Source organism: Pongo abelii, chromosome 2 (assembly GCF_028885655.2).
Source record: "Pongo abelii isolate AG06213 chromosome 2, NHGRI_mPonAbe1-v2.0_pri, whole genome shotgun sequence".
Classification (NCBI taxonomy): domain Eukaryota; kingdom Metazoa; phylum Chordata; class Mammalia; order Primates; family Hominidae; genus Pongo; species Pongo abelii.
This window is the reverse complement of record NC_085928.1, coordinates 12,457,429-12,482,493: the sequence shown is the minus strand read 5'-3', so window position 1 is coordinate 12,482,493 and position 25,065 is coordinate 12,457,429. Positions and strand designations below refer to the sequence as shown.

Here is a 25,065-nt window from a genome sequence, read left to right as displayed (position 1 = left end):
GAGGCTGAGGTGGGAGGACTGCTTGAGCTCAGGAATTCAAGACCAGTCTGGGCAACATAGTGAGATCCAGTCTATACAAACAGTACAAACATCAGCTGGTTGTGGTGGTGTGTGCCTGTGGTCTCAGCTACTTGGGAGGGTGAAGTGGAATGACTGGTTTAGCCTGGGAGGTCAAGACTGCAGTGAGCTATGCACTGTACTCCATCCTGGGCGACAGAGTCAGACTCTGCCTCACAATAAACAAAATAAGGAATCTATAATTGGTTGTGATCAATTAGTTGTAAATGCCACTGCATGCAGATCAGCCTGGTTTCATTTTATATTCTTCTTCTATCTCCAGAATATTTAAAAGTTAAACATTTCAATTTTTAGAAACTCTTATTAAATTTACCACCTAGCTGAAGATTCCTGAAGGACTTAAACAGAAAATCCATGCCCCTCTCAAATGAACAGGGCAATAACTCTACTGAATATAAACTTTCTATTTCTCTCCATTCATAAAAGAGACAGAAGCATTATTGTTTGTTCTCTATTTTTATTATTTGTCAATTTTCCCAACACAGGAACTATAACTCATTTTGAGGATTTTTTTCAGTGCATTTCACAGCAAAAATGAACAAGGGAATCATTAAAATTGTTGTACACAAACCAACTCTTTTTCTTATAATTTACAATTTGTTGAAAAAATTATTGTTTTGCTGTTTTCATCCTACTGACCTCTTTAACAGAACACAATTTATCAGAGCACAAAGCTTAAACTTCTTATGATGATGCAACAGACACAGCCACCTACAATGGCTGATAAACAACAGGTATGTTACACACACTGATTGGAAGACCATATCAGAAAAAACAGAGTAAGGCACCACTCTTGGGAAATTAAGGTAGCTTGCAGTAACAAGTGTTGAGCACCATAATAAGTAGGTGCTCAATAAATACATGAATGAATGATGAAAGCCATAATTAGCTCTATTCTTTTAAATGCCAGCAATTCTTCAACCTCAACAAAATACTTATTTAAAAAAAGATTTGTACCTGAATACAACTTCCTGATCTTTTTTTCTGATACCTTTTCATTTCATTGTTTCTTTAGCATTTACATTTCCTCAAAAAAAAAAAAAAACATACCTTACATGTGCGTTCAGTTACACATATAAGTTCTGAATTACTGACAAGTATGAATAGAATCATTTATTTTAATTTTTAACAGAGGTAAAATAAAGCATACTTATCCAAAGGGATAACACATAATACTGGATATTAACCTAGAGGTGAAAAGAAAGAAGGTAGAAAGTAACAGTTTTATTTTTTAATATTTGCTATTTTCTTTAATGCCTTAGTTCTGGAGAAAGGCTAAAATCTCATCATATTGACATTAACACATTTTTAAAAATTGTCTCTCAAGTGTAATATTTAATAAAACTAGGTACTGAAAAATGTTCTGAAATTTTTCAAGTCAATGTTGTTTTCAAGTATATTAAAATGCTCAGAAGAAAAAATTCTCCATGGTTATAATTCTGATCAATCTATAAATGTACTGTTTAAAAGAGAGTTCCAACAGAGGTGGATAATGGGTAAGTTCCTCAGACACAGGCATACAGTCTTTTTGAAGAAATAGAATGCCTTGTTACCACAACCTGGTTGATTTTTTTTTTAAACACTGATTTCAGGCACAATGGCTGAATCCACTTCTGGGTCATCTTTCTCCTCCTCTTGGTTGGTTTACAAGAGTAGTGAATACTTCAGTTATGGACAGAAAGAAAGACACAAACTCTGAAACAGAGACTTCACTTTTCACTACAAAGAAATCAAAGTCACTGAGTTCTCATTGTTGTGTGTTTCTGCTGCCCCTGTGCAAAAATAGGGGATTCAAACTTAATTTTAGGAGCAAGAACTGGATAAAAGATTCATCTACTGATTCAGGTAACAAGTTTTAAGATGGTATTGCTCACATCACATGAACAGGTTGGTAAGAAGTCCACTGTGTTTCTTTACCACTTTGGTCTTGCTGCAGTATTATGGTGCCCTAGTAGGTACATTCAGGTTTCGCTAGTTTCAGTCTGCGCAATCAGGAAGCAGGTCACTCAGTGCAATGACTCCATTCTGGGAGGATTTAGGGTAAACAGAGAAGAACCTCATTTGGTCGAGTTTTAGATAGTATGTGTCACTCTGCTGGTTGTGTTGTTGGAATTATTTTCCAAAGTGGTTTATGATAAACCCAGCCATCTCCCTGAAACAAATAAAAAGATAAAGAATCATCCCTCTAAAATTATCAAAATCAGTAACCAAAACTAGAAGCAACACCTTCACTGAAATGGAATTCTATTTTCACATTCAAAAAAAAGTTTTTGTGAAGGAATAAAGTCTTTGTGCTTAAGACATCAAACAATGCCTGTGGTTTAGCTAGGATTTAGGTGAGAAGGTATGGTACGGGAGGATCTAGTTTGTGACCCATGAACATTTAATTTTGCAAGAACCATTTGTAGCAATTTTGCGAATTTTGCCAAGATGCTATAGATTGAGCCTCACTCACAGAGTTATGGGCAGCAGGTGGAGTATAGAGAAATGATCGGGAAGGTATTAACTGTTCTCCCTGTCTCCACTGGCACCCCAGAACTCATTTGTTTTCTTTCTTTTTTTTTTTTCCCATGACGGAGTCTTGCTCTGTCAGCCAGGCTGGAGTGCAGTGGCACAATCTTGGCTCACTGCAACCTCCGCCCCCCTGGTTCAAGCAATTCTCCTGCCTCAGCCTCCTGAGTAGCTGGGATACAGGCACGTGCCACCATACCCGGCTAATTTTTGTGTTTTTAGTAGAGATGGGGGTTTCACCATGTTGGCCAGGCTGGTCTCGAACTCCTGACCTCATGATCCACCCGCCTTGGCCTCCCAAAGTGCTGGGATTACAGACATGAGCCACCGCACCAGGCCCCCCTAGCTCATTTTTTCTTTTTTTTTTTGGAGACGGAGTTTCACTCTTGTTGCCCAGGCTGGAGTGCAATGGCACAATCTTGGCTCACTGCAACCTCCGCCTCCTGGGTTCAAGCAATTCTCCTGTCTCAGCCTCCTGAGTAGCTGGGATTACAGGCATGTACCACCACACCCGGCTAATGTTGTATTTTTAGTAGAGACGGGGTTTCTCCATGTTGTCAGGCTGGTCTCGAACTCCTGACCTCAGGTGATCCACCTGCCTCGGCCTCCCAAAGTACTGGGATTATAGGCATGAGCCACCGAGCCTGGCCACCCCCTAGCTCATTTTTAATGATATATAGATGTTCTCACTTAGAAACTCTTCTTTCTTAGAATCTGTTCCTGGTATGGTATATCTGCCTTTTTTTTTTTTTTTTTTTTTTTTTGAGACAGAGTCTTGCTATAGGTCACCCAGGCTGGTCTCAAAAACAGTTGGTATTTATATACAGCCATACTACTTTTAAAAATAAAGATGTATAAGTGATAGCAATTCAACAAAGCCTAGTAAGCTAAAGTTCTCAACCAAGTAGATACATTTTTATCTTGAACACATGTACAGCATACCTCTTTAATAAAATATTTGGTTTTCCAAGGTGTGCCTGTTTCAGTACGATGCCTTTCTTCAGTCCTCTGACGTTCTTCCAGGGTATGCTTATGCTCTGTGGCCTTATCAATTTCAGATTCTCTCAGACAGTCTGTCACATTTTTCCACAATCGCCTGAAATCCAAAAACCACACATTTTACAAGCATTCTTTAAAAGAGATAATTAAATAGAATCAATACCCTCAAAATTACAATAATTTTATAAAATAACATTTCCTAAATCACATCTACAATGTCATGCTTATGAATTCCAAGAATAATGATACTGTGCTGCTGATGGTTATGTCCAGGATGCTGCTCCTTCTGCTTCTTTTTAAATTAAAAATAATTTGTATTTTTCCAGGTTATAAAAGGAGGATTTTTTTGTTTTTAGAAAACTTAGAAATTAACAAGTAGAAAGAGAAGTAAATTTTCAAAGTTGAAATGTAAGCAAGACCAACTGTGCTTCTGGACATGATGAAATAATGGGGAACACATTTATTTTCCTGCCTTCATCAACCAGGAAACCAGGCAACATATAATACGATAGTGGTTTTCAGATACTGAGCAAAAGGCAGTGCAGGGCAGTGATCCTTGAGAAAGGAAACAAATGAGGGGAGTCCTATGAGCGCTCTAACTCGCTGTTCAGAGTGTTTCTAGGCCACACACAGGGAGAGGAAAGCTTAACAAATCTCAAGCAAAAAAAAAAAACAAAAAACTGCCACAACACTTCTTTAGGGAAAGAACTGTTTGTTGAACAAATGGTGCTGGGACAACTGGATGTACATGTGAAAAAAGATGTAGTAAGTTAAACATAAAACTACCATAAACCCAGCAATTCCACTCCTGGGTATGTACCCAAGAAAAATGAAAATAAATGTCCATACAAAGACTTGTAGGAGAATGTTCACAGCAGTATTATTCATCATTGCCCCCAACTGGTAAATGGATAGGCAAAATGTGATATATCCATACAGTGCAATACTATTCAGCAATAAAGAGCAATGAACCACTGATACATGCAATTAATACTTCATGGATGAACCTCAAAAACGTTATACTAAGGAAATAAGCCAGGCATAAGAGATCACACATTATATGATTTATATGAAATATCCAGAAAAGGCAAATTTATAGAGACAGAAAGTTAGTGGTTCTCTGGGCTGGGGGTAATGGGGATTAACTGTAAATGAACATGAGAGATGTTACGGTAGGATGAAAATATTCTAAAACTTATTTATGGTAATGACTGTACTACTCGAGAAAGTTACTAAACATCTTTGTTTCTTCTTTCTTTCTTCCCCCCTTCCTTCTCTTCCTCCCCTTCCCTCCCTCCCTTCTCTCTCCCTCCCTCCCTCTTTCTCTTCTGTTCTCATCTCTTCTTTCTTTTTTTGAGACAGGGTCTCACTGTCACCCAGGCTGGAGTGTGCAGTGGCACCATCTCAGCTCACTGCAACCTCTGCCTCCTGGACTCAAGCAATTCTCCTGCCTCACTTTCTTGAGTAGCTGGGACTACAGGCGTGCACCACCATGCCCAGCTAATTTTTGTATTTTGAGTACAGACAGGGTTTCACCATGTTGGCCAGGCTGGTCTCGAACTCCTGACTTCAAATGACCCGCCCACCTCAGCCTCCCAAAGTGCTGGATAGTATGCCAAAGGTCTTATAGTTTAAAGAATTAAGGCTACATATGTATCTTAATGGCTCCAAAAGGTTTCCTAACACATTTCTGAAAATCAAGTATCAAATTTCCTTTTAAAAAAATATGATACAAGAGATGGCTCAAACATAAAAATGAATTTATAAGGAATTCTCCATAAATAATGAAAGACATTAAAACAAAAACAGAAACATCAAGACATAACAATCCTAAATATAAATGCCTGCCCTAATAACAGAACTTCTAATAAAATGAAGTAACAACTTGCAGAACTACAAAGTGAAATATTCAATTGTAATTGGTAATTTTAATAACCAATCTCAATAACTAAACTCAACTGATAGAATAAATACACAGAAAATCTGTAAGACCAAAGAAGACTAGAAAAATACTGTCAACTCATTTGACCTGACATTTATAGAACACACTCACCTCAGCCTCCTGAGTAGCTGGGATTACAGGCACATGCCACCACATCCAGCTAATTTTTATATTTTTTGTGGAGACAGAGTTTCGCCATGTTACCCAGGCTGGTCTCAAACTCTTGGGCTCAATACACATTCGTGTCAAGGGCACATGAAACATTTACCAAGGCCAGGCACGGTGGCTCATGAATAATTCTAGCACTTCTTTGGGAGGCCGATGTGAGTGGATCACTTGAGGTCAGGAGTTCGAGACCAGCCTGGCCAACATGGTGAAACCCCATCTCTACTAAAAATATAAAAAAATTAGCCGGGTGTGGTGGCACACGCCTGTAGTCCCAGCTACTCGGGAGGCTGAGGCATGAGAATCGCTTGAACCAGGGAGGTGGAGGTTGCAGTGAGCCGAGACTGCATCACTGCACTCCAGCCTGGGCGACAGAGTAAGACACTACTTTGTCTCACACACACAAAAAAAGGAACATTTACCAAGACAGAACATATTCAGAGTCATTAAACAAACCTAAATAAAGAATTCAAATCATACAAAGTATATTCTTTGACCAAAATGAAACTAAATTAGAAATAAATAATGGAAAGATAGCTGGAAAATCTCTAAACATTTAGAAATCATCAACACATTTGTAAATAAGTTCATGAGTTAAAAAAAAAACCCCACAAAGGAAATAAGAAAATATTTTGAAATGAAAACATATAAAAAGTCATCAGATAGAAATAAAGCAGTCCTCAGAGGAAAATTTATAGCATTAAACATTTAGGAAAAAAAAATTGATGAGCTAAACCAGGGATCAAACTATGGCCCACAGCCCATTTTTGTAAATAATTTTTTATTGCAATATAACAATGTCTCACCATTGACTTATTGTCTATGGATGTTTCATGCTGTAAGGGCAGAGTTGAGTAGCTGTGGGAGAGGCTATTTGGTCCACTAAGGCTAAAATATTAATTGGCCTTTTACAGAAAAAGTTTGCTGACCCCTGACCTAAGCTTCCATTGTAAGAAATTAGAAGAAAAAAAAAAAAAAAAAAAGCAAATTATTTACAATGTAAGGAGAAAAAAAGAGATTTTATAAAAGAGCAAAATTCAATGAGAAAGAAAACAAAAATAGATTAAATCAGTGAAGCCAAAATCTGGTTCTTTGCGTAAAATTAATAAACTTTTAGTCACACTGATGAGAAAAAAGATATTACAAATATAAGGAATAAGTATGGGGATATCACTACAGATCCTACATAGATAAAAAAATAAGGTAATATTAGGAACTATATGACAATAAATTTGACACATTAGCTGAAATGAACTAATTCCTTGAAAGACAAACTACCAAAGCTCACTGAAGAAACAGAAAACCTTAACAGCCCTATATATTAAACATATGTAATTTGTAATTCAAAACATTCCCCTAAAGAAAAGAACAGAGCAATATCCCTCATGTATATAGAAACTATAAAATTCATTATAAAATTTTAGCAAATAAAATACAGAAGCATCTTTTTTTTTTTTTTTTTTTTTTTGAGACAGTCTGGCTCTGTCACCCAGGCTAGAGTGCGGTGGTGCAATGTCGGCTCACTGCAACCTCCACCTCCTGGGTTCAAGTGATTCTCATGCCTCAGCCTCCCGAGTAGCTGAGACTACAGGTGCGTGCCACCACGCTGGGTGATTTTTGTAGTTTTAGTAGAGATGCCCGGCTGATTTTTGTATTTTTAGTAGAGATGGGGTTTCACCATGTTGGCCAGGCTGGTCTTGAACTCCTGACCTCAAGTGACACACCCGCCTTGGCCTTCCAACATGCTGGGATTATAGGCGTGAGCCACCACACCAGCCCAGAAGCATCTCTTTATCTGCCCATACATTCAATCTGTGGTGATATATTGATTTAAAGTATATATAGGAAAAATCTGGGCCGGGCATGGTGGCTCAAGCCTGTAATTCCAGCACTTTGGGAGGCCGAGGTGGGTGGATCACCTGAGATCAGGAGTTCGAGACCAGCCTGACCAACATGGTGAAACCCCATCTCTATTAAAAGTACAAAAAAATCAGCTGGGTGTGGTGGTGTGCACCTGTAATCCCAGCTACTTGGGAGGCTGAGGCATGAGAATCGCTTGAGCCCAGGAGGCAGAGGTTGCAGTGAGCCGAGATCATGCCACTGCATTCCAACTTAGGTGACAGAGTGAGATTCCATCTCAAAAAAAAAAAAAAAAAAAAAAAAATCTGGCGTCACACAGATACAGTTTGAAAAAGCGAAGAAATATTTTAACAGATTTTTCAAATAATTCAATTCTTTCATACTGTTTCAAAACTCGACAAGTGGTAATTTTAAAAAGGCTAGTTGCAATGTGGAAAATTAAAGAATGTCAATTATTTTTTCAAATAACTTATATGGAAATCCACTGGTCTAATGTGCATCCTGAATGGATCATTATCCATGCATGATTCTGGATTAGTCATTAGTCATGCATTAGTCATTTGAAAAATACTGGTTCATTGAGTTATGCATATCTTCCAGATGTTGACATACTATACAATATTTTAAAAAATCACATTCAATCATATCAGCACCAAGTTCACCAGAAAACTAATTGGGAAGTTTTCAAGTTCATGGTGGCAGATACAATTTTCTAAAATTCTAATTTTGCCTTGAAGCTCAAATTTTATTATTAGTAACATACTGTCAATTGTTTTTCTTTAAGTATCACATTCATGTCTTTCATTTACAAGAAAAATGTCTACCTAACATTGAAATTAGAAGAACCACAGTTTGTCTATCAATCATTCTTTTAAGTAAACACGGTATTTCATGAACAAAGTGATTAATTCTGCTTGTAACTCAAAAAATTATACAAGTGCTCTTCTTCCAGATAACTACTATATTTCTTCGGTAGCCAGCACAAATACTTATTCATATTCCCAATTTGTCATACAGAATACTAATAAGACATGTACTCTGCCAGGCACGGTGGCTCACACCTGTAATCCCAGCACTTTGGGAGGCTGAGGTGGCAGGATCACTTGAGGTCAGAAGTTCATGACCAGCCTGGCCAACATGGTGAAACTCCATCTCTACTACAAATACAAAAAATTAGTCAGGCGTGGTGGTCGATGCCTGCAGTCCCAGCTACTCAGGAGGCTGAGGAAGGAGGATCACTTGAACCAGGAGGTGGAGGTTGCAGGGAGCCGAGATCGCCCAACCACACTCCTGGGTGGCAGAGTGAGCCTGGGTGACACAGCGAGACCCTGTCTCAAAAAAAAAAAAAAAAAAAAGACATGTACTCAGTAATCCAGATTTTAAAAAAACTAATAATTTGTATTGCTTTTTCAAGGACATCTTAAGAGAAAGGGGCATGCGAGTACATGGCAGTGAAGAATATAATGACTGCTTGTGACATTTGGTGCCACTGCCTAGATTAGTCCTAAGGCCCACCAGTGCTACCCACAGCATTCCTTTTGCACCATCATAAGAGCCCACAGAGTGAAAAATGGTAAATAATATCTTAGTATTGTTATAAAAAAACTGTGAACTTGCAGATGCCCTGAAAAGGTCTCAAGGACCCAACAGGGGTCTGTTAGGATAAATCCCTGTAAGAATTCTTTAAAAATTCATTATTGCTGTATTTTTTGACCCACTCTGAATGTTTGATTGTGGACATTTAATCCCTTTTCACACCTAGTTAGAAATTGTTTGGTTCTATTTATGTGATCTTAATGTAAGATGTTTAGTGGTTCCCTGTATATTTTTTTTTTCTATTTTTAATTGATAGAGGGATATTTTATGTCCCTCATGACATAAAATTTAAACAGTGCAAATAGGAATCTTGTAAAAATTAAGTCTCTTTCCTATTCCAGATCCCAGTACTCTCTTCCAGAAGCAACCACTGTCAACACATTTTGGAAGCTGTACCTTATTAACACATATAGATCCACTTTATTTTTCAAGGTCTATGACACATACTGCCAAAATAACCTCTACAAAGATTGCACTGGTTTAACATCTAATCAGCAGCATGAAAATGCTCACACCTTTTCCCCAAAGAACTATTATTTTAAAAACTAATTTGTCTTATTAATTTGTACCTCTGAATTCTAATTACCCTAAACAATTTTTCATTTCCTTGGTTGACCATTTAAGATGTTCCGATATTTATGCACCACCTCTTCACATCCTTTGCCCAGTTTTTGTATTGGGGTGCCTGCCTTTTTGTTAATAATATAACAAAATTTTTTATGATAAAGTTTTTATGATACAGTAATTCTTTGACAGTAAATGTTTTTAATATTTTTGCTCCATTTACAATGTTTGGTTTTTACTAAAATGTGACTGTATATCAAAGAATCTCACAGCTGGCAAGGGGTTTAACATCAGATCAGACTAATGCTTTCAATTTACAAAGCTGATACAACCTGTGAAGTGACTTGGCCAAGGTCACCAGTTAGTGAAAAGGCTTAGATTAAGATTCAGAGCATCTGACTCTTTCCTGGATAGATGCAAGGATGACATACCTGGATTCAAATGGATCCTGCTTCTCCAGAGGTCTCACTCTTTTCTTCGTCACTGCCAATTTAGTCAAGTCCACATACTTTGTCTCTCCATTGCTATATGTGAACTCAAGAACACTATTCCATTCCCCTTGCACTCTGCATACCACAGTGTTGGTGATGTTGTGCTTTACTTCAGCTGTAACCCTAGAAGCAGACAGAAAAGAAAGATATGCTCTAATAAGTGATATCATGTTTGTTTCTTAGATCTGAAACCCAAGAACACAGCCTGTGAATCCTGTTGAAATTAGTTATACACCTCACTTCAATATGTCAGTGCCAAAGTTAGATTCTTTGTATGTCCTAAGGCAGCTTCCTTCATAATTTGTTCAAGTAATATCAATTTTAATCTTTAGAAAAAATGCCAGGAGTCAAATCAGAGACTTCATTATCATTAATGTCAAAATGTTATCTTTAAAATGCTTGCTATAAACAAAACTATAATATTAAAACTAAATAGAAATATGAAAAAATCAATATTTTATTAGTCTAAAAGTGTTACAACATTACAATCTATTTAACTTTTTTTTACTAGTTAATTCTACTTATTGAAATATTTGGCATCCCTACATTTGAAGTTCTGGATACATCAATCCTGTATTAAACTACATAAGCCTAATTTTAAATTTAGAAACCACACAAACCAATAAGAGGTAGAAAAACACAAAATAATACATTAAAATGTTTAAAATTCTCTTGCCAAGAGAAAAATTAAAAGAGTAGTACTGGTCTCCAAAAACTATAATTATCACCATAGAACTCAGAGAGAACTTAAACACTACTGCTATTGAAGTTTAATGAAGAGTCACCACAGCCATATATATATACAATAGCTATATATATGGCTGTTTATCAGCAGATAGCTGTATTGATGCAGCACAAATACATCAATAGGAACAGGCTAGGAATTGGAACAGGTGTAGTTGTTATTATTATTGTTATTATTTTTGAGACAGAGTCTCGCTCTGTTGCCTAGGCTGGAGTGCAGTGGTGTGATCTTGGCTCACTGCAACCTCTGCCTCCTGGGTTAAAGTGATTCTCCTGCTTCAGCCTCCCAAGGAGCTGGAGTAGCTGGGATTACAGGTATGCATCATCATGCCCAGCTAATTTTTGTATTTTTAGTAGAGACGGGGTTTTGCCATGTTGGCCAGGCTGGTCTTGAACTCCAACCTCAGGTGATCCGCATGCCTCGGCCTCCCAAAGTGCTGGGATTACAGGCGTGAGCCACTGCGCCTGGACTGTAATTATTTTTAGTGAGGTATTTTATGTTCACTCTAGGACACAGATAACAACAGGGTCAGATTAGATAGAGGTTCAGAACTTAGCGAATGATAGGCAAAGGTTAGGGTCTAATCAGTGTACAAGAGAATATGGCTTATCTAGATTCAAAAGGAAATTCAAAAGGTCAAAGCCTAGAGGTTCAAGTGACAGTTCAGGAATCCCAAGTAGCATTTGTCCGGCATAAGCTAAGGGAACAAGAAGGACAAAGTAGAATTCAGGGAGTCCAGTTTCAGTTTTGCAGCAAGCGGTCTGTGAACTCAGTTCAAGGCAGAGGTGTAAGGAGCCCAATAAGTAAACTATTTATAAACCAGATCTCTGGAATCTAAGAGCAAATCAAACATTCACAATCAAGAGTTAAGAGTAATTTTATCTACTAAAAATACAAAAAATTAGCTGGGCGTAGTGGCACAGGCCTGTAGTCTCAGCTACTCAGGAGGCTGAGGCATGAGAATTGCTTGAACCCAGGAGGCAGAGGTTGCAGTAAGCCAAGATTGCACCATTGCACTCCAGCCTGGGTGACAGAGGATGGCTCTGTCTCAAAAAAAAAAAAAAAAAAAAAAAGTAGTTGTATAGTTGTAGCTCACTGGACACAAAGAACACTACGACTATCAGTCAACTTGATTACAGCAGGAATGGGAACTCTGGGTTATGCCTCAAAGCATACGCACTTAAATAACTGCCCTGGTTTCTTGCCAGTGTGACTGTTTCTTCTGATGTCACTGCATGCTTCCTCTCTGATCCCACTTGCCAACATCGTTCCCTTCCTTGAAAATTTACCTCTATCAAACAGGATATGAGGAAGTGACACTGAACATTTATTTAGTCTGTTTCCCATCCACATACACCCAGAATTATATTCTAAGATAATCAGCTCCTCACTTGATCTGTCTTTTACTACCATAGCACATCTCTCAAGTTACTGTTATCTCCCATAAGGCTTTCCAATGGACAATCTTAGGGCCCTGTTCATGACTGCTGGGTATTACAGGGTCCATATTGTTTAGAGCAGCTACACAGCAAAAACAGCACGAAGAGAAGTGGGGCAGGGGACAGGAATCACATATACTACAGGTAGGCCATGAGGAACTTGCAAAGGAGCACGAGGAGGAAGAAGGCCTCATCACTTTGCTTATAACAATTCTTCACAACAGTCTAAGGCAATCATCACACTTCTTCCGTAAAGGGCCAGAAAGTAACTATCTCAGGATTCTCAGGCCAGACCGTCTCTATTGAAACTACTTAACTTTGTCACTGTAGCATGAAAGCAGACAGAAACAAGTACATGAATGGGCATGGCTGTGTTCCAATAAAACTTAATTTACAAAAACAGGTGTCACTAATGGCCTGAGCTCTTTACTTCCATTGTATGTCTTTAGGGAACTGATCACACAGTAATGTTATTATTGGTTTGCCATCCTTGCCCCTCCCCAAGACTGTAAGCTCTTTAACAGGCATGGAATGGGTTTCATCTCTATAGCCCCAGATAGCACTTAGCAGAATGCCTGATAAACAGTAAGTGCTTAATAACTGTTGCCTGAATTAATGAATGAGGAAACAAAACCTCAATTATATTATCACTACATAGAATAAGAGTGAGCAAAAGCATACATACACAAAAGGGTGCCAATGTGTGCAAGGAGGGGGAGTTAACATTTTTTGAACATTTAAAATATGCTGGGCATTTTACATAAATTATTTGTCAAGCCTTGTGAGTATACCATTTCTGTAGATGAAGAAACTAAGGCTCAAAAATTTAGGTAAGGTGCCCCAAATCTCTTTCTGTATTTTTTTTTTGGAGACAGAGTCCTGCTCCGTCACCCAGGCTGGACTTCAGTGGTGAAATCATAGCTTAATGCAGCCTGGACCACTTAGGATCAAGCCATCCACCCGCCTCAACCTCCTGAGTAGCTGGAACTACAGGCATGTGCTATCATGCTCAGCTAACTTTTTAATTTTTATTCTTGTAGAGAGTGGGTCTCACTATGTTGCCCAGGATGGTATTAAACTCCTGGGTTCAAGCGATCCTCCCACCTCAGCTTCCCAAAGTGCTGGGATTAGAGGTGTGAGCCACCGTACCCGGCCCCCAAATCTTATAGTTAGTAAATAATAGAGTCAGGATTTGAATACATGTTTAAAGGACTCCAAAGTCCGGTTCTTCCCAATACTTCTAGGTACAAATTTCCTTAAAACAACTTGACCTGAGGTCTGACATTACCATTATTTTGTAGCTATGATATACAAATAAAAGTTAAGTACTTCAGAGAAATATTTTACAGGACAAAGAGAAATTGAGAAAATAACCCGAAGAAATAAAATTCTGCTCCGATTCAAATCTGTCATTCTGCTTACATGCAGCAGCATGAAACAGAAACAGACTTCCTGCATAAACAGAAGATACAAAGGCAGAGCTTAGGAATTTAAAAGTAAAAGCTTGTACCAAACTACCATAAGAAAGGTATATTTAAAAAGTTACACCAATGATTAACACAAAGCAAAAGAAGTTAGGTTATGGAAAGCGATTCTTTTTCTTTCTTTCTTTTTTTTTTTTGAGATGCAGTTCCGTTCTTGTGGAGTGCAATGGTGCGATTTCAGCTAGGCACGATCTCGGCTCACCGCAACCTCTGCCTCCCAGGTTCAAGTGATTCTCCTGCCTCAGCCTCCTGAGTAGCTGAGATTATAGGCATGTGCCACCATGTCCTGGTAATTTTGTATTTTTTTCTTTTTTGAGACGTAGCATCGCTTTGTCGCCCAGGCTGGAGTGCAGTGGCACGATCTCAGCTCACTGCAAGCTCCGCCTCCCGGGTTCACGCCATTCTCCTGCCTCAGCTTCCCGAGTAGCTGGGACTACAGGTGCCTGCTACCATGCCCAGTTAATTTTTTTTTGTATTTTTAGTAGAGATGGGGTTTCACTGTGTTAGCCAGGATGGTCTCGATCTCCTGACCTCGTGATCTACCCGTCTCGGCCTCCCAAAGTGCTGAGATTACAGGCGTGAGCCACCGCGCCCAGCCGAAAGTGATTCTTAATCTTAGGGAAATTCTGAAATACTTGATAATTCTTCAAAAGCTGTCTGGTTAAGAGTAGAAAGGAAATGGTTATTGAATCAGATAGACCAGTTCTGTTGAGGGTCTTAAAGAGTCTCAATTTTCTTATCTATAAAACCAATACCTTTCCCTCATGGGGCTAGTAAGATTTTTTTTTTTTTTTTTTGAGACAGAGTCTCACTCTGTTGCCCAGGCTGGAGTGCAGTGGCGCAATATTGGCTCACTGCAACCTCCACCTCCCAGGTTCAAGCAATTCTCGTGTCTTGGCCTCTGAAGTACGTGGGATTACAGGTGCGTGCCACCATGCCCAGCTAATGTTTGTATTTTTAGTAAAGACACAGTTTCACCATGTTGCCCAGGCTGGTCTTGAACTCCTGACCTCAGCTGATCCACCCGACTTGGCCTCCCAAAGTACTGACATTACAGGCATGAGCCACCGCGCCCAGCCTAGTAAGATATTTTAGATAATATTTATAAAAACACTTATTTACTTGTTTTCAGTAAATTTTTAAATGTGACCATCAATAGTAGACAAGAAGTTAAAGCTGTGATCAAAAGCTCTAGTTTTATTGGAATATGTCAATTTGATATATCCTCGTCCCCTGCTAAGCTTTGTCTCAAAGCAACCATTTTGGGTTGGCACAGTGGCTCATACCTGTAATCCCAGCACTTTGAGAGGCCAAGGTGGGCAGATCACTTGAGGTCAGGAGTTCAAGACCAGCCTGGCCAACATGGCGAAACCTCGTCTCTCCTAAAAATACAAAAATAGCCGGGCATCACGGCATGTGCCTGTAATGCCAGCTACTTGGGAGGCTGGGGCAGAAGAATAGCTTGAACCTGGGAGGCGGAGGTTGCAGTGAGCTGAGATCGCGCCACTGCACTCCAGCCTGGGTGACAGAGTGTGACTCCATCTCAAAAATAAAAATTAAAAAAAAAAAAAAAAATAACCACTTTGTTATCTCTCTTGTCTGACAATAACTGAGTTATTAATTTATCTGGGACTATCATTGACTGAGATGATGAAAACACTTCAAATAAATTGTACTAATCATCTAACCGTTGCTTTTGATGAGCATCCTTATGAACCAAGATTTTTTTTTTTTTTTTGAGACGGAGCTTCACTCTTGCAATGGCGCGATCTTGGCTCACTGCAACCTCTGCCTCCCGGGCTCAATCAATTCTCCTGCCTCAGCCTCCCAAGTAGCTGGGATTACAGGCATGCACCACCACGCCCAGCTATTTTTTGTATTTTCAGTAAAGACAGGGTTTCACCATGTTGACCAGGCTAGTCTTAAACTCTTGACCTCAAGTGATCCTCCTGCCTCAGCTTCCCAAAGTGTTGGGATTACAGGCGTGAGCTACCGCACCTGGCCAAGAATGGTTTTAAGAAGCAATTTACCAAATGGTTAATTATATCCTATAAAAAACAGTTATATAAACATTGCCAAAACCAAAGTTGAATATTCAAAAATAAGATATTAAATAATTCCCTTTAACAGGTTAAGGTACTGGCTTCTTGTGGTTGCTATCTAGGTGCTAATATCTTAACCATCAGGCAAGTTCTCCAAATCCAAGTCAAATTCTGGATTCTTTATGACTGAGGCAATTGAAAGGCTGTCTTAAAGTTAAAAAATATTTCTAACACAGAAATCTAAGATTTCAACAAAGCACTTGCCTAGGATTTGAGCAGATCAGAATTTTCTCCTTGATAAAAACTTTGCCTCTCTCCACAACTCAGGCTTATGGAGATGAGATGGCCCTATATGCGGGTGAGAATGCAATTAAAATTTTATTTTCAAAGAAAAAAAAGGTTTCTTGACCAAATCTACAATATCTCAACTATGTACATCTTGTATCAATAAATGACATAGAATACAGAATATGCTGCCCTGAAGAGTTAGCAAAGAGCTAAATCTTACATTGTTGTCCCATTCATCTCTAAAGTGAGAATAATTGATAAATAATAAAACATATGCTTTCTCACTTTTTAAAAACTTGACAAGTCAGCCTTTTAGATTTTCTAGATCCTGTCTCTAAGAGCTCCCTGAGATACCAGAAAACCACTGGTTATGTTAACTTAGCTTCAAATAGAAAATATTTTATTGACTGAAAGTTAGCTTTGGGTTTCATTGATGGTATATATAAAAAATTCACATGAAGCATAATTACATTTTATGGAGAGCTACTGAAGAAGACACTGTCTATTATGTTACTCGATATCGCTATGTAAGGACACATGCAACAAATCCCTTTAGAATTTAGTGCCAGGAAAATAGTTTGTCTATCTCGAAAAAGTGATATGCTTCCTTTATCAGACTTTGGGAAGTATGTTGAGCATCATGTTTCTTTATTTGCTTTAACAGACGAATCAGAACTAAAAATTGATTTTTTAGCTATAGTAATCATCTAATCCTAGCTTCACAGTACCACTGTCCTTACCCATCTTTATGGTATTATGACAGACTTTATCTTTAACTATTATATATGAGTTTTTCCTAAAAGCCTTACAAATGCTTTCCAAAAATAGTATCCTGGATTACAATCTCAGACTGAAAGCTTCTTGTAGGCAGATAGTCTTTATTTTTATTTCTCTGTATCTCTAGTATGCAGTAAAGTATATAGATATATGTATATATATGCATGTATGTGTGTGTGTGTATATATATATATATATATATACACACACATCTACATATCCTAAAATCTTTATGATATTACACCACACACTATATATATAGGCATCCTAAAGTGAGTGTGGAAAATGGGAACAGAAGGTGGACATGAGAATGGGGAATAGTTAAGTAGGCTCACTTGGCTGCATCAGAGATAGATGTGGAAAATGAGGGAGTAAGGGAAGACAGGTAGGATATATTTATACCAAATGCAGACAGCAGATAATGTGTCTGTCCCAACTGCAGACAGCAGTTAAAAAAACTAGGCTATGTCTGAGGAAGGAGGCATGGGCATTAAATAAAGACATGAAGAACACCTTAGTTACAATAATTTGTAAGCACAAAGAAGAAAAGGTGTCAAGAATAAGAAAGTTGGCTGAGCATGGTGGCTCATGCCTGTAATCTTGGCACTTTGGGAAGCCAAGGATTGCTTGAGCTCAGGAGTACAAAACCAGCCTGGGCAACAGAAGGAGATCCTGTCTCTTAAAAAAAAAAAAAAAAAAAGAATAGGAAAGTCTATTTCGTTTTTTTTTGTTTGTTTGTTTTTTTGAGACAGAGTCCTGTTCTGTCACCCACGCTGGAGTACAGAGGCACAATCACGGCTCATTGCAACCTCTGCCTCCCAGGCTCAAGCAGTTCTCCTGCCTCAGCCTCCTGTGGCATTACAGGCACCTTCCACCACACTTGGCCAATTTTTTTTTTTTTTTTTTTTTTTTTTTTTTTTTGTGAGACGGAGTTTCACTCTTGTCACTCCGGCTGGAAAGCAGTGGTGCAGCCTCAGCTCACTGCAACCTCTGCCTACTGGGTTCAAGCGATCCTCCAGCCTTGCCTCCTGAATAGCTGGGATTACAGGCATGCATCACCATACTCGGCTAATTTTGTATTTTTAGTAGAGACGGAGTCTCACCATGTTGGCTAGGCTGGTCTCGCACTCCTAACCTCAGGTGATCCACCCACGACTAAAAAATCACATGTGACTAAGAAATACATCAATATTAGCCAGGTGTGGTGGCTCCCAGCACTTTGGGAGGTTGAGGCAGGCAGATCACTTAAGGCCAGGAGTTCGAGACCAGCCTGGCCAACATGGTGAAAGCCCATCTCAACTAAAAATATAAAAAGTAGCCAGGCGTGGTGGCACATGCCTGTAATCACAGCTACTTGGGAGGCTGAGGCACAAAAATTGCTTGAACCCAGGAGGCGGCTGCAAGGAGCCAAGACTGTGCCACTGCACTCCAGCCTAGGCGACAGAGTGAGACTCTGTCTCAAAAAAACAAATGACAAAAAAACAAACACATATCATTGACAATAAGAAGTGCTGGATCTGGAAATTTATCACTGCAAGTTGCTTCCACCTAAGCAACTACTAAAGCACATACACTGGCTTTAATCATTGTGCTTCCTGAACCATTCTTCATGATTAGATATATTTCCACCCTAACTTGTAGCTATAGCTGCCTTCACTGAGGTCCAGATCCAAATCTGTATCCCTTAAAGGCAGAATTGGGCCAGAGACCGCATGTTCATTTGTTAGAAATTCTACTGTAAAGCTCACTAGTTACTTCATCAGGAAAAATTTTAAGAGTAGATATCTTAATGTTACTACTTTTAAAAATAGAGCATGATTTTCAGAATGCCTTAAAAGATGAAATATTTTAAACAAGAAATAAACATTAATACAAATCCAACTTCACGTAAAACAGAGCAGAAAAAGAATAAGGGGTTGTAATACAAAATCAAAGTGGAAGAATAAGAACCAGATAATCATTAAAATGTTCTTACCGATGCAGTTTGCCACCATAAAATGGCTTGGTATGAAAAGTGATGCTGGCTGAATATCCAGTTTTTGCACAGTTGACACTGACTTTGCCACCCAGTTCTACCCAAGGAACAGTCAAAATTGACCGAGCATATGCACAAGGTAGAGAAAATGTGTACTCTTCTCCATGCTCCAACAGACTAAGGATACCTGAATGTGAAAACATGAGGGTGGTTACTATCTTTTTAAAGAAACAGCTAATGAAAAAATCCACATTTTTTTCCTGTCTAGTAAATAAGCATCATTATTTTTCCTAACCTTCATTTAACTTTCAATGAAACTGACTTCATTTATAACTATATCTGACAACATTACCAGGCAATAGTGAATCAGGTTTACTTTCACTATGACATGACCTTTCTGTCAATTTGAGGTTCATGGGCCCAGTAAACGTTACAGTGGAAACATTTCAAGGGTTTCCTCTAATGCTCCTAAAAATAATTTTTTTTTGAGACGGAGTTTTGTGCTTGTTGCCCAGGCTGGAGTGCAGTGGCGTGATCTTGGCTCACTGCAACCTCCGACTCCTGGGTCGAAAGATTCTCCTGCCTCAGCCTCCCAAGTAGCTGGAATTACAGGCGCCCGCCACCATACCCAGCTAATTTTTTTTGTATTTTTAGTGGAGATGGGGTTTCACCATGTTGGCCAGGCTGGTCTCGAACTCCTGACCTGAGGTGATCCACCTGCTTCGGCCTCCCAAAATGCTGGGATTACAGGCGTGAGCCACTGTGCCTGGCCCCTAAAAATAATTTTTTAAAAAAGGCCTTCAGTCAGAGTTTAAGACAATGGTATGCTAAAATTTTATCATTAGTATGAATAACTTTTTAGCAGTTTAGGAATAATGAGATGTTCAATGTTATAAAGTCATAGACATTCATCTAAGACAGTATAATGGGAAAAAATTGTTCTTCATTCTATTCTATGTATATTAAGAAAGAAAAAATGTTGTCTGATTATAAAAACTATGGTCATAATAATTTTGTTTGCCAAATTATAAAATATTTATGGTGAAGCTAGAAGAGATAATAGTGGTAGTTTTCAAACAAATATTATTCTAATGGAGAAAGGAGCTTGTTCCATATTAAGTGATGCTAATTAAAGATGGTTTAAAAGGTTTTATAAAAAGGGGACTATATTAATAAATAATCACTGTATACTAGATAATTAAGGGATACTAAGGATACTCGAGCTACATTACTAACCTTCTAAACTCATTACCTGTGTCATCAACAGACCACATATTGAAGTGGATATATACCACTAGTCCAAACTTTTATGGCATCTCCTTCTTAATAAATGCTCGTTAAGCACTCAGTTCTCAATGTTCACAAATAAGGGCAAGTGTATGATAAATATTTTAATATAGTTAATTTTTAGGATAAGCAAATGGACAAAATGAGATTCTAAAGTAGCCTACAGAAAGCAACATCAACTATTTTTTTTGTATTGCTCTTAATAGTCTTCACAAAGGGCAACAATAAATTAAGGTTTATTGAGCCATTTCATAAAAAACATGGTTCTGGCTATATTTATACATAATGAGAGCTGTCAGATGACAGACAACATACTTGTATATATTTTAAGTCTTTTTTTTTCGAGATGGAGTTTCACTCTTGATGCCCAGGTTGGAGTGCAATGGCACGAACTCAGCTCACTGTAACCTCTGCCTCCCAGGTTCAAGCGATTCTCCTGCCTCAGCCTCCCAGGTAGTTGGGATTACAGGTGCCTGCCACCACGCCTGGCTACTTTTTTTGTGTTTTTAGTAGAGACAGGGTTTCACCATGTTGGCCAGGCCGGTCTTGAACTCCTGACCTCAGGTAATCCACCCACCTCGGCCGCCCAAAGTGCTGGGATTACAGGCGTGAGTCACCACACCCAGACCCATTCCTGATTTTTACTTACTTTCTGTTGAGGATATCGATAACCATTAAATTTCCAATATATTCCATTAATATGTAGCAGCATAATAAAAAATTATTTACATACCTCCTTTATAATTAAAGCATGGTTAAGATATGAATGCTTTTCTCCATTTCTTTTTAAAAAATTTTACATTTGAGACAAGGTTCTCCTCTGTCATGCAGGCTGGAGTACAGTGGCACGATCATGGCTCACTGCTGCCTCAATTTCCTGAGCTCAAGTGATCCTGCCACCTCAGTCTCCCAAGTACCTGAGATTATAGAAGCAAGCCAACATGCCCAGTTAATTTTTTTTTAAATTTTTGTAGAGATAGGGTCTCATTATGTTGCCCAGTCTGGTCTCCAACTCCTGGGTTCAAGCTATCCTTCCACCTCGGCCCAGCAAAGTGTTGAGATTACAGGTATGAGCCACTGTGCTCGGCTTTTCTTCACTTCTTGAAGTATTTCCTTTCTTGCAGTGTGAGAGGCTACCATTTCCAGATTCTTACTGTTACATGAACTGATAGGAGTAACTGTCCTTTGGGAGAGTGTCAAAGAATATGGTTCTAAATGTATCTATTCCTTAACATTTATGACCTTAGACATGTCTCATCACCTCTAGACTTCAGTTTTTTTTCACTTATAAAATAAGCAAATTGATCTACGAAGTGCTTAAGGCTAATGTTACGGAGCTTATAAAGAAGGGTAGCAAACTTTTTTTTTTAACTAATAAAATATGAATGATTTCTGCTGGGTGTAGTAGCTCACAACTGTAATCCCAGAACTTTGGGAGGCTGAGGTGGGTGGATTACTTGAGCTCACAAGTTTGAGACCAGCTTGGGCAACATGGCAAAAATCTCATCTCTACAAAAAATACAAAAATTAGTTGGGCATGGTGGTGCACGCCTATAATCCCAGCTACTGTGGAAGCTGGGGTGGGAGGATGGCCTGAGCCTGGGAGGCAGAGATTGCAGTGAGCCAAGATGGCCTCACTGCACTTCAACCTGGGCGACACAGCTAGACCGTGTCTCTCTCTCTCTCTCACACACACACACACACACACACACACACACACAAAGAGAGAGAGAGTACTTTCTAATGTTATAAAAGTTGTAATTAACTTGAAATATTATTTGGAAATTGGTAAGACATATTACAACAGAACTTAAAAATGGGGAAAACTGAAAAAGACGGTATTTTCTTCATAATGACTATAACACAATCTCAAAATTAAAATTAGAGTGATAGGCTTAATGATGCCATGCTTACATTGTAAGATGACATTCAGAGCAAAGTGTTCTTTGCATAAGAGTTTTCCTTTAACATAAAAGTGGTAGTTTTTTTCCTATCATTATATTTTCATTAACTCTTCAATAATTTCTGTGGAGATTTTTGTTTTTGTTTCATATTCTTGGTCAAAAAACACTGTATTTCCAAAATAATTTTTTCATAATCTTCTGATGAAGTAGAATTAACTTTTATCAGTATATATTTTTAAATATTCTATGAATAGCACCTAAATATTCTATGAATAGCACCTCTGGCCTCCATCTCCTGAAGTGCTGAGATTACAGGCTAATGCCTGGAGGTGGAGGCCAAAGGATCACTTGAGCCCAGGAGTTCATGACCAGCCTGGGCAACATATTGAGACCCTGTCTCTAAAAATAAAAATTAAAAAAATTAGCCTAGCATGGTGGTGTGTGCCTGTAGTCCTAGATACTTGGGAGGCTGAGGCAGGAGGATGGCTTGAGCCAAGTAGGTCAAGGCTGCAGTTAGTTATGACCATGCCACTGCACTTCAGCCTGGGCAACAGAGCAAGACCTTGTTTCTACAAAGAAAAAAAAATTAAATTAAAAAAAAAAAAAGATTTACCTAGGTTTTTTGGTGATTTTTATAATAATAAAAATTTGGGACCAACCTCAATGTCCAAATAAAGGGAAATGTTTAAATAAAGGATGGAAAATCTATTTCATAGAATATTATGCAGTCATTAAAATATGTTTTATCAATGACATGAGAAAATGAATATATTTAATTTAAAAAGCAGGACACAAAACTATATATATTATTAATTCTAATTTTATAAGGCTAAAAGTATGAACATACACACACATAAAAAGTATAAAATATTAAATTATATATATATATGTGGATGCAGGCATTACAGAAGCTTTTATTTTCTGCTTTGTACTTTTCTAGTTTTCCAAATATTTGATAAGAAATATTTAAAATCGCCAGGCAGGTGGCTCATGCCTGTAATCCCATCACTTTGGGAGGCCGAGGTGGGTGGATCATCAGAGGTCAGGAGTTTGAGACTAGCCTAACCAACATGGTGAAACCCCCCATCATCTCTACTAACAATACAAAAATTAGCTAGGTGTGGTGGCGCGGTGGCAGGCGCCGTAATCCCAGCTACTTGTGAGTCTGAGGCAGGAGAATTGCTTGAACCTGGGAGGCTGAGTTTGCAGTGAGCCGAGATAGTGCCACTGCACTCCAGCCTGGATGACAGAGCAAGACTCCATCTCAAAAAAAAGAAAAGAACACAAACGAAAAGAAATATTTAAAATCAGAAAAAATAATTTAAAAAGAGAATTTACATTAGTTCATAGATATACTCCTCCCATCCCCCCAAGAAGCATTCTGGAACACTCTAGGAATTGGAGTGAAAAAGTAACATAATATTTTAAACTTAGAGTTAATATTTATCTAGGGTTCCTAAATTTAAGATTGTAGTTTGATATTAAAAATTATAAAACAGGCACTTGACCTTCACATGCCTGCTTGGGTTTCTTCCAAGCGAACTTTCCTTTCTTTCCTGTTCTAAAGCCTTTTAAAATAAACTTTCATTCCTGCTTGGAAAAAAAAAAAAAAAATATATATATATATATATAAAAAATAATTTTTCTACTTACCTTCTCCAACCATTGTCACGCCTATTGACATGCCTAAGAACTTGCTCTTAGTCCAGACATGCGCATTTACACACATCTTCCTTTCTGTACATTCTGCATAAAATCCTGAGACTGGAGGATGATGAGAAACCTGCTCAGCAACAAATCTGACTGTGTAACAGTCTGATTCCACCTGGTTCAAAGACTCCTCCGATAAAGGAGCATGATTTGTGACTCCCTGGGTGGAAGAACTGCTAAAAACACTGGATGCTACCTCACTTTTTGGCATCTTCCAGGAACAGTGAAATGTTTCTCCAATGATAGGATTGTATGGTTTTTTAGCAATGGCTCCCTTACGGCCTTCATGAAATGAGGTAAGGTAGTACTCAACAAAGCGAATCATTCTGTCCTCAGCTGTGGCTCCATTAGTGATGGCTATAAATAGGTCTGGATGAGACATAAAGTCTGCATACATTTCCAGCAAGGAACGCTTCTCTAGGATAAATGTAGGAAGCACCACCTAAAACAACAATCAATGAAAGAGGGGAAATTTAATCCATGTGTAGCATATCTGTAGACAACTACTCTCTCTCTGAAAACATTTCATTCTAGACGGGTATTAAAAACAAAGTCACAAAGAAAAAGTATTTAGTCACATTAAAAAATAAGCATTCCTGGCCAGGCGCAGTGGCTCATGCCTATAATCACAGCACTTTGGGAGGCCAAGTTGGGAGGATTGTTTCAGCGCAGGAGTTCGAAACCAGCCGAGGCAACATAGTGGAACTGTGTCTCTACAAAAGATACAAAAATTAGCTGGGTATGGTGCCTTGTGCCTGTAGTCCCAGCTGCTCAGGAGGCTGAGGTGGGAGGATCACTTGAGCCTGGGCGGTCGAGGCTACAATGAGCCATGACTGTGCCACTGCACTTGTACCTGAGCAACAGAGTGAGACACTATCTTAACAACAACAACAACAACAACAACAACAACAACAAAAGCATTCTTAAAAGGAAACGCAAATCTGCCCAAGACTAAACATAAATTCAAGAGGGTCAGAAGAAACTTTAAAAAAATCCTCAAACTTCTAGACTGGATAAAAGTATCACCAGGGAAATGGCGTTAAAACTCAAAGTAAATGTTAGCCATGCCTTTGCTCCTTTCCTATGTTAAAATTAAATTGTAGATGAATGACCAAGACATGAGAAGAGTCAATAAATGTCATTCCCTGAGAACAGACTAAAGAGATCACAGACCGAAGCAAAAACTGCAACATATATTTAATCTTAAG

At 38.5% G+C, this 25,065-nt stretch overlaps 1 protein-coding gene across 1 annotated transcript in view; it reads right to left on the bottom strand.

Annotated features, from left to right (window-relative positions):
• Window positions 1–515: 515 nt before the first annotated feature.
• The window catches only part of OSBPL11 (oxysterol binding protein like 11), a 67,149-nt gene continuing 42,599 nt past the window's right edge, over window positions 516–25,065 (bottom strand). Inside the window, exons 9-13 of the mRNA XM_002813196.6 lie at window positions 23,801–24,299; window positions 18,957–19,143; window positions 10,147–10,329; window positions 3,532–3,685; window positions 516–2,230 (exon numbers count right to left, since the gene is read on the bottom strand). Coding sequence (XP_002813242.4) covers window positions 2,165–2,230; window positions 3,532–3,685; window positions 10,147–10,329; window positions 18,957–19,143; window positions 23,801–24,299 — 1,089 coding nt within the window. The 3' untranslated portion in view covers window positions 516–2,164. The remainder of the gene's footprint in view (window positions 2,231–3,531; window positions 3,686–10,146; window positions 10,330–18,956; window positions 19,144–23,800; window positions 24,300–25,065) is intronic.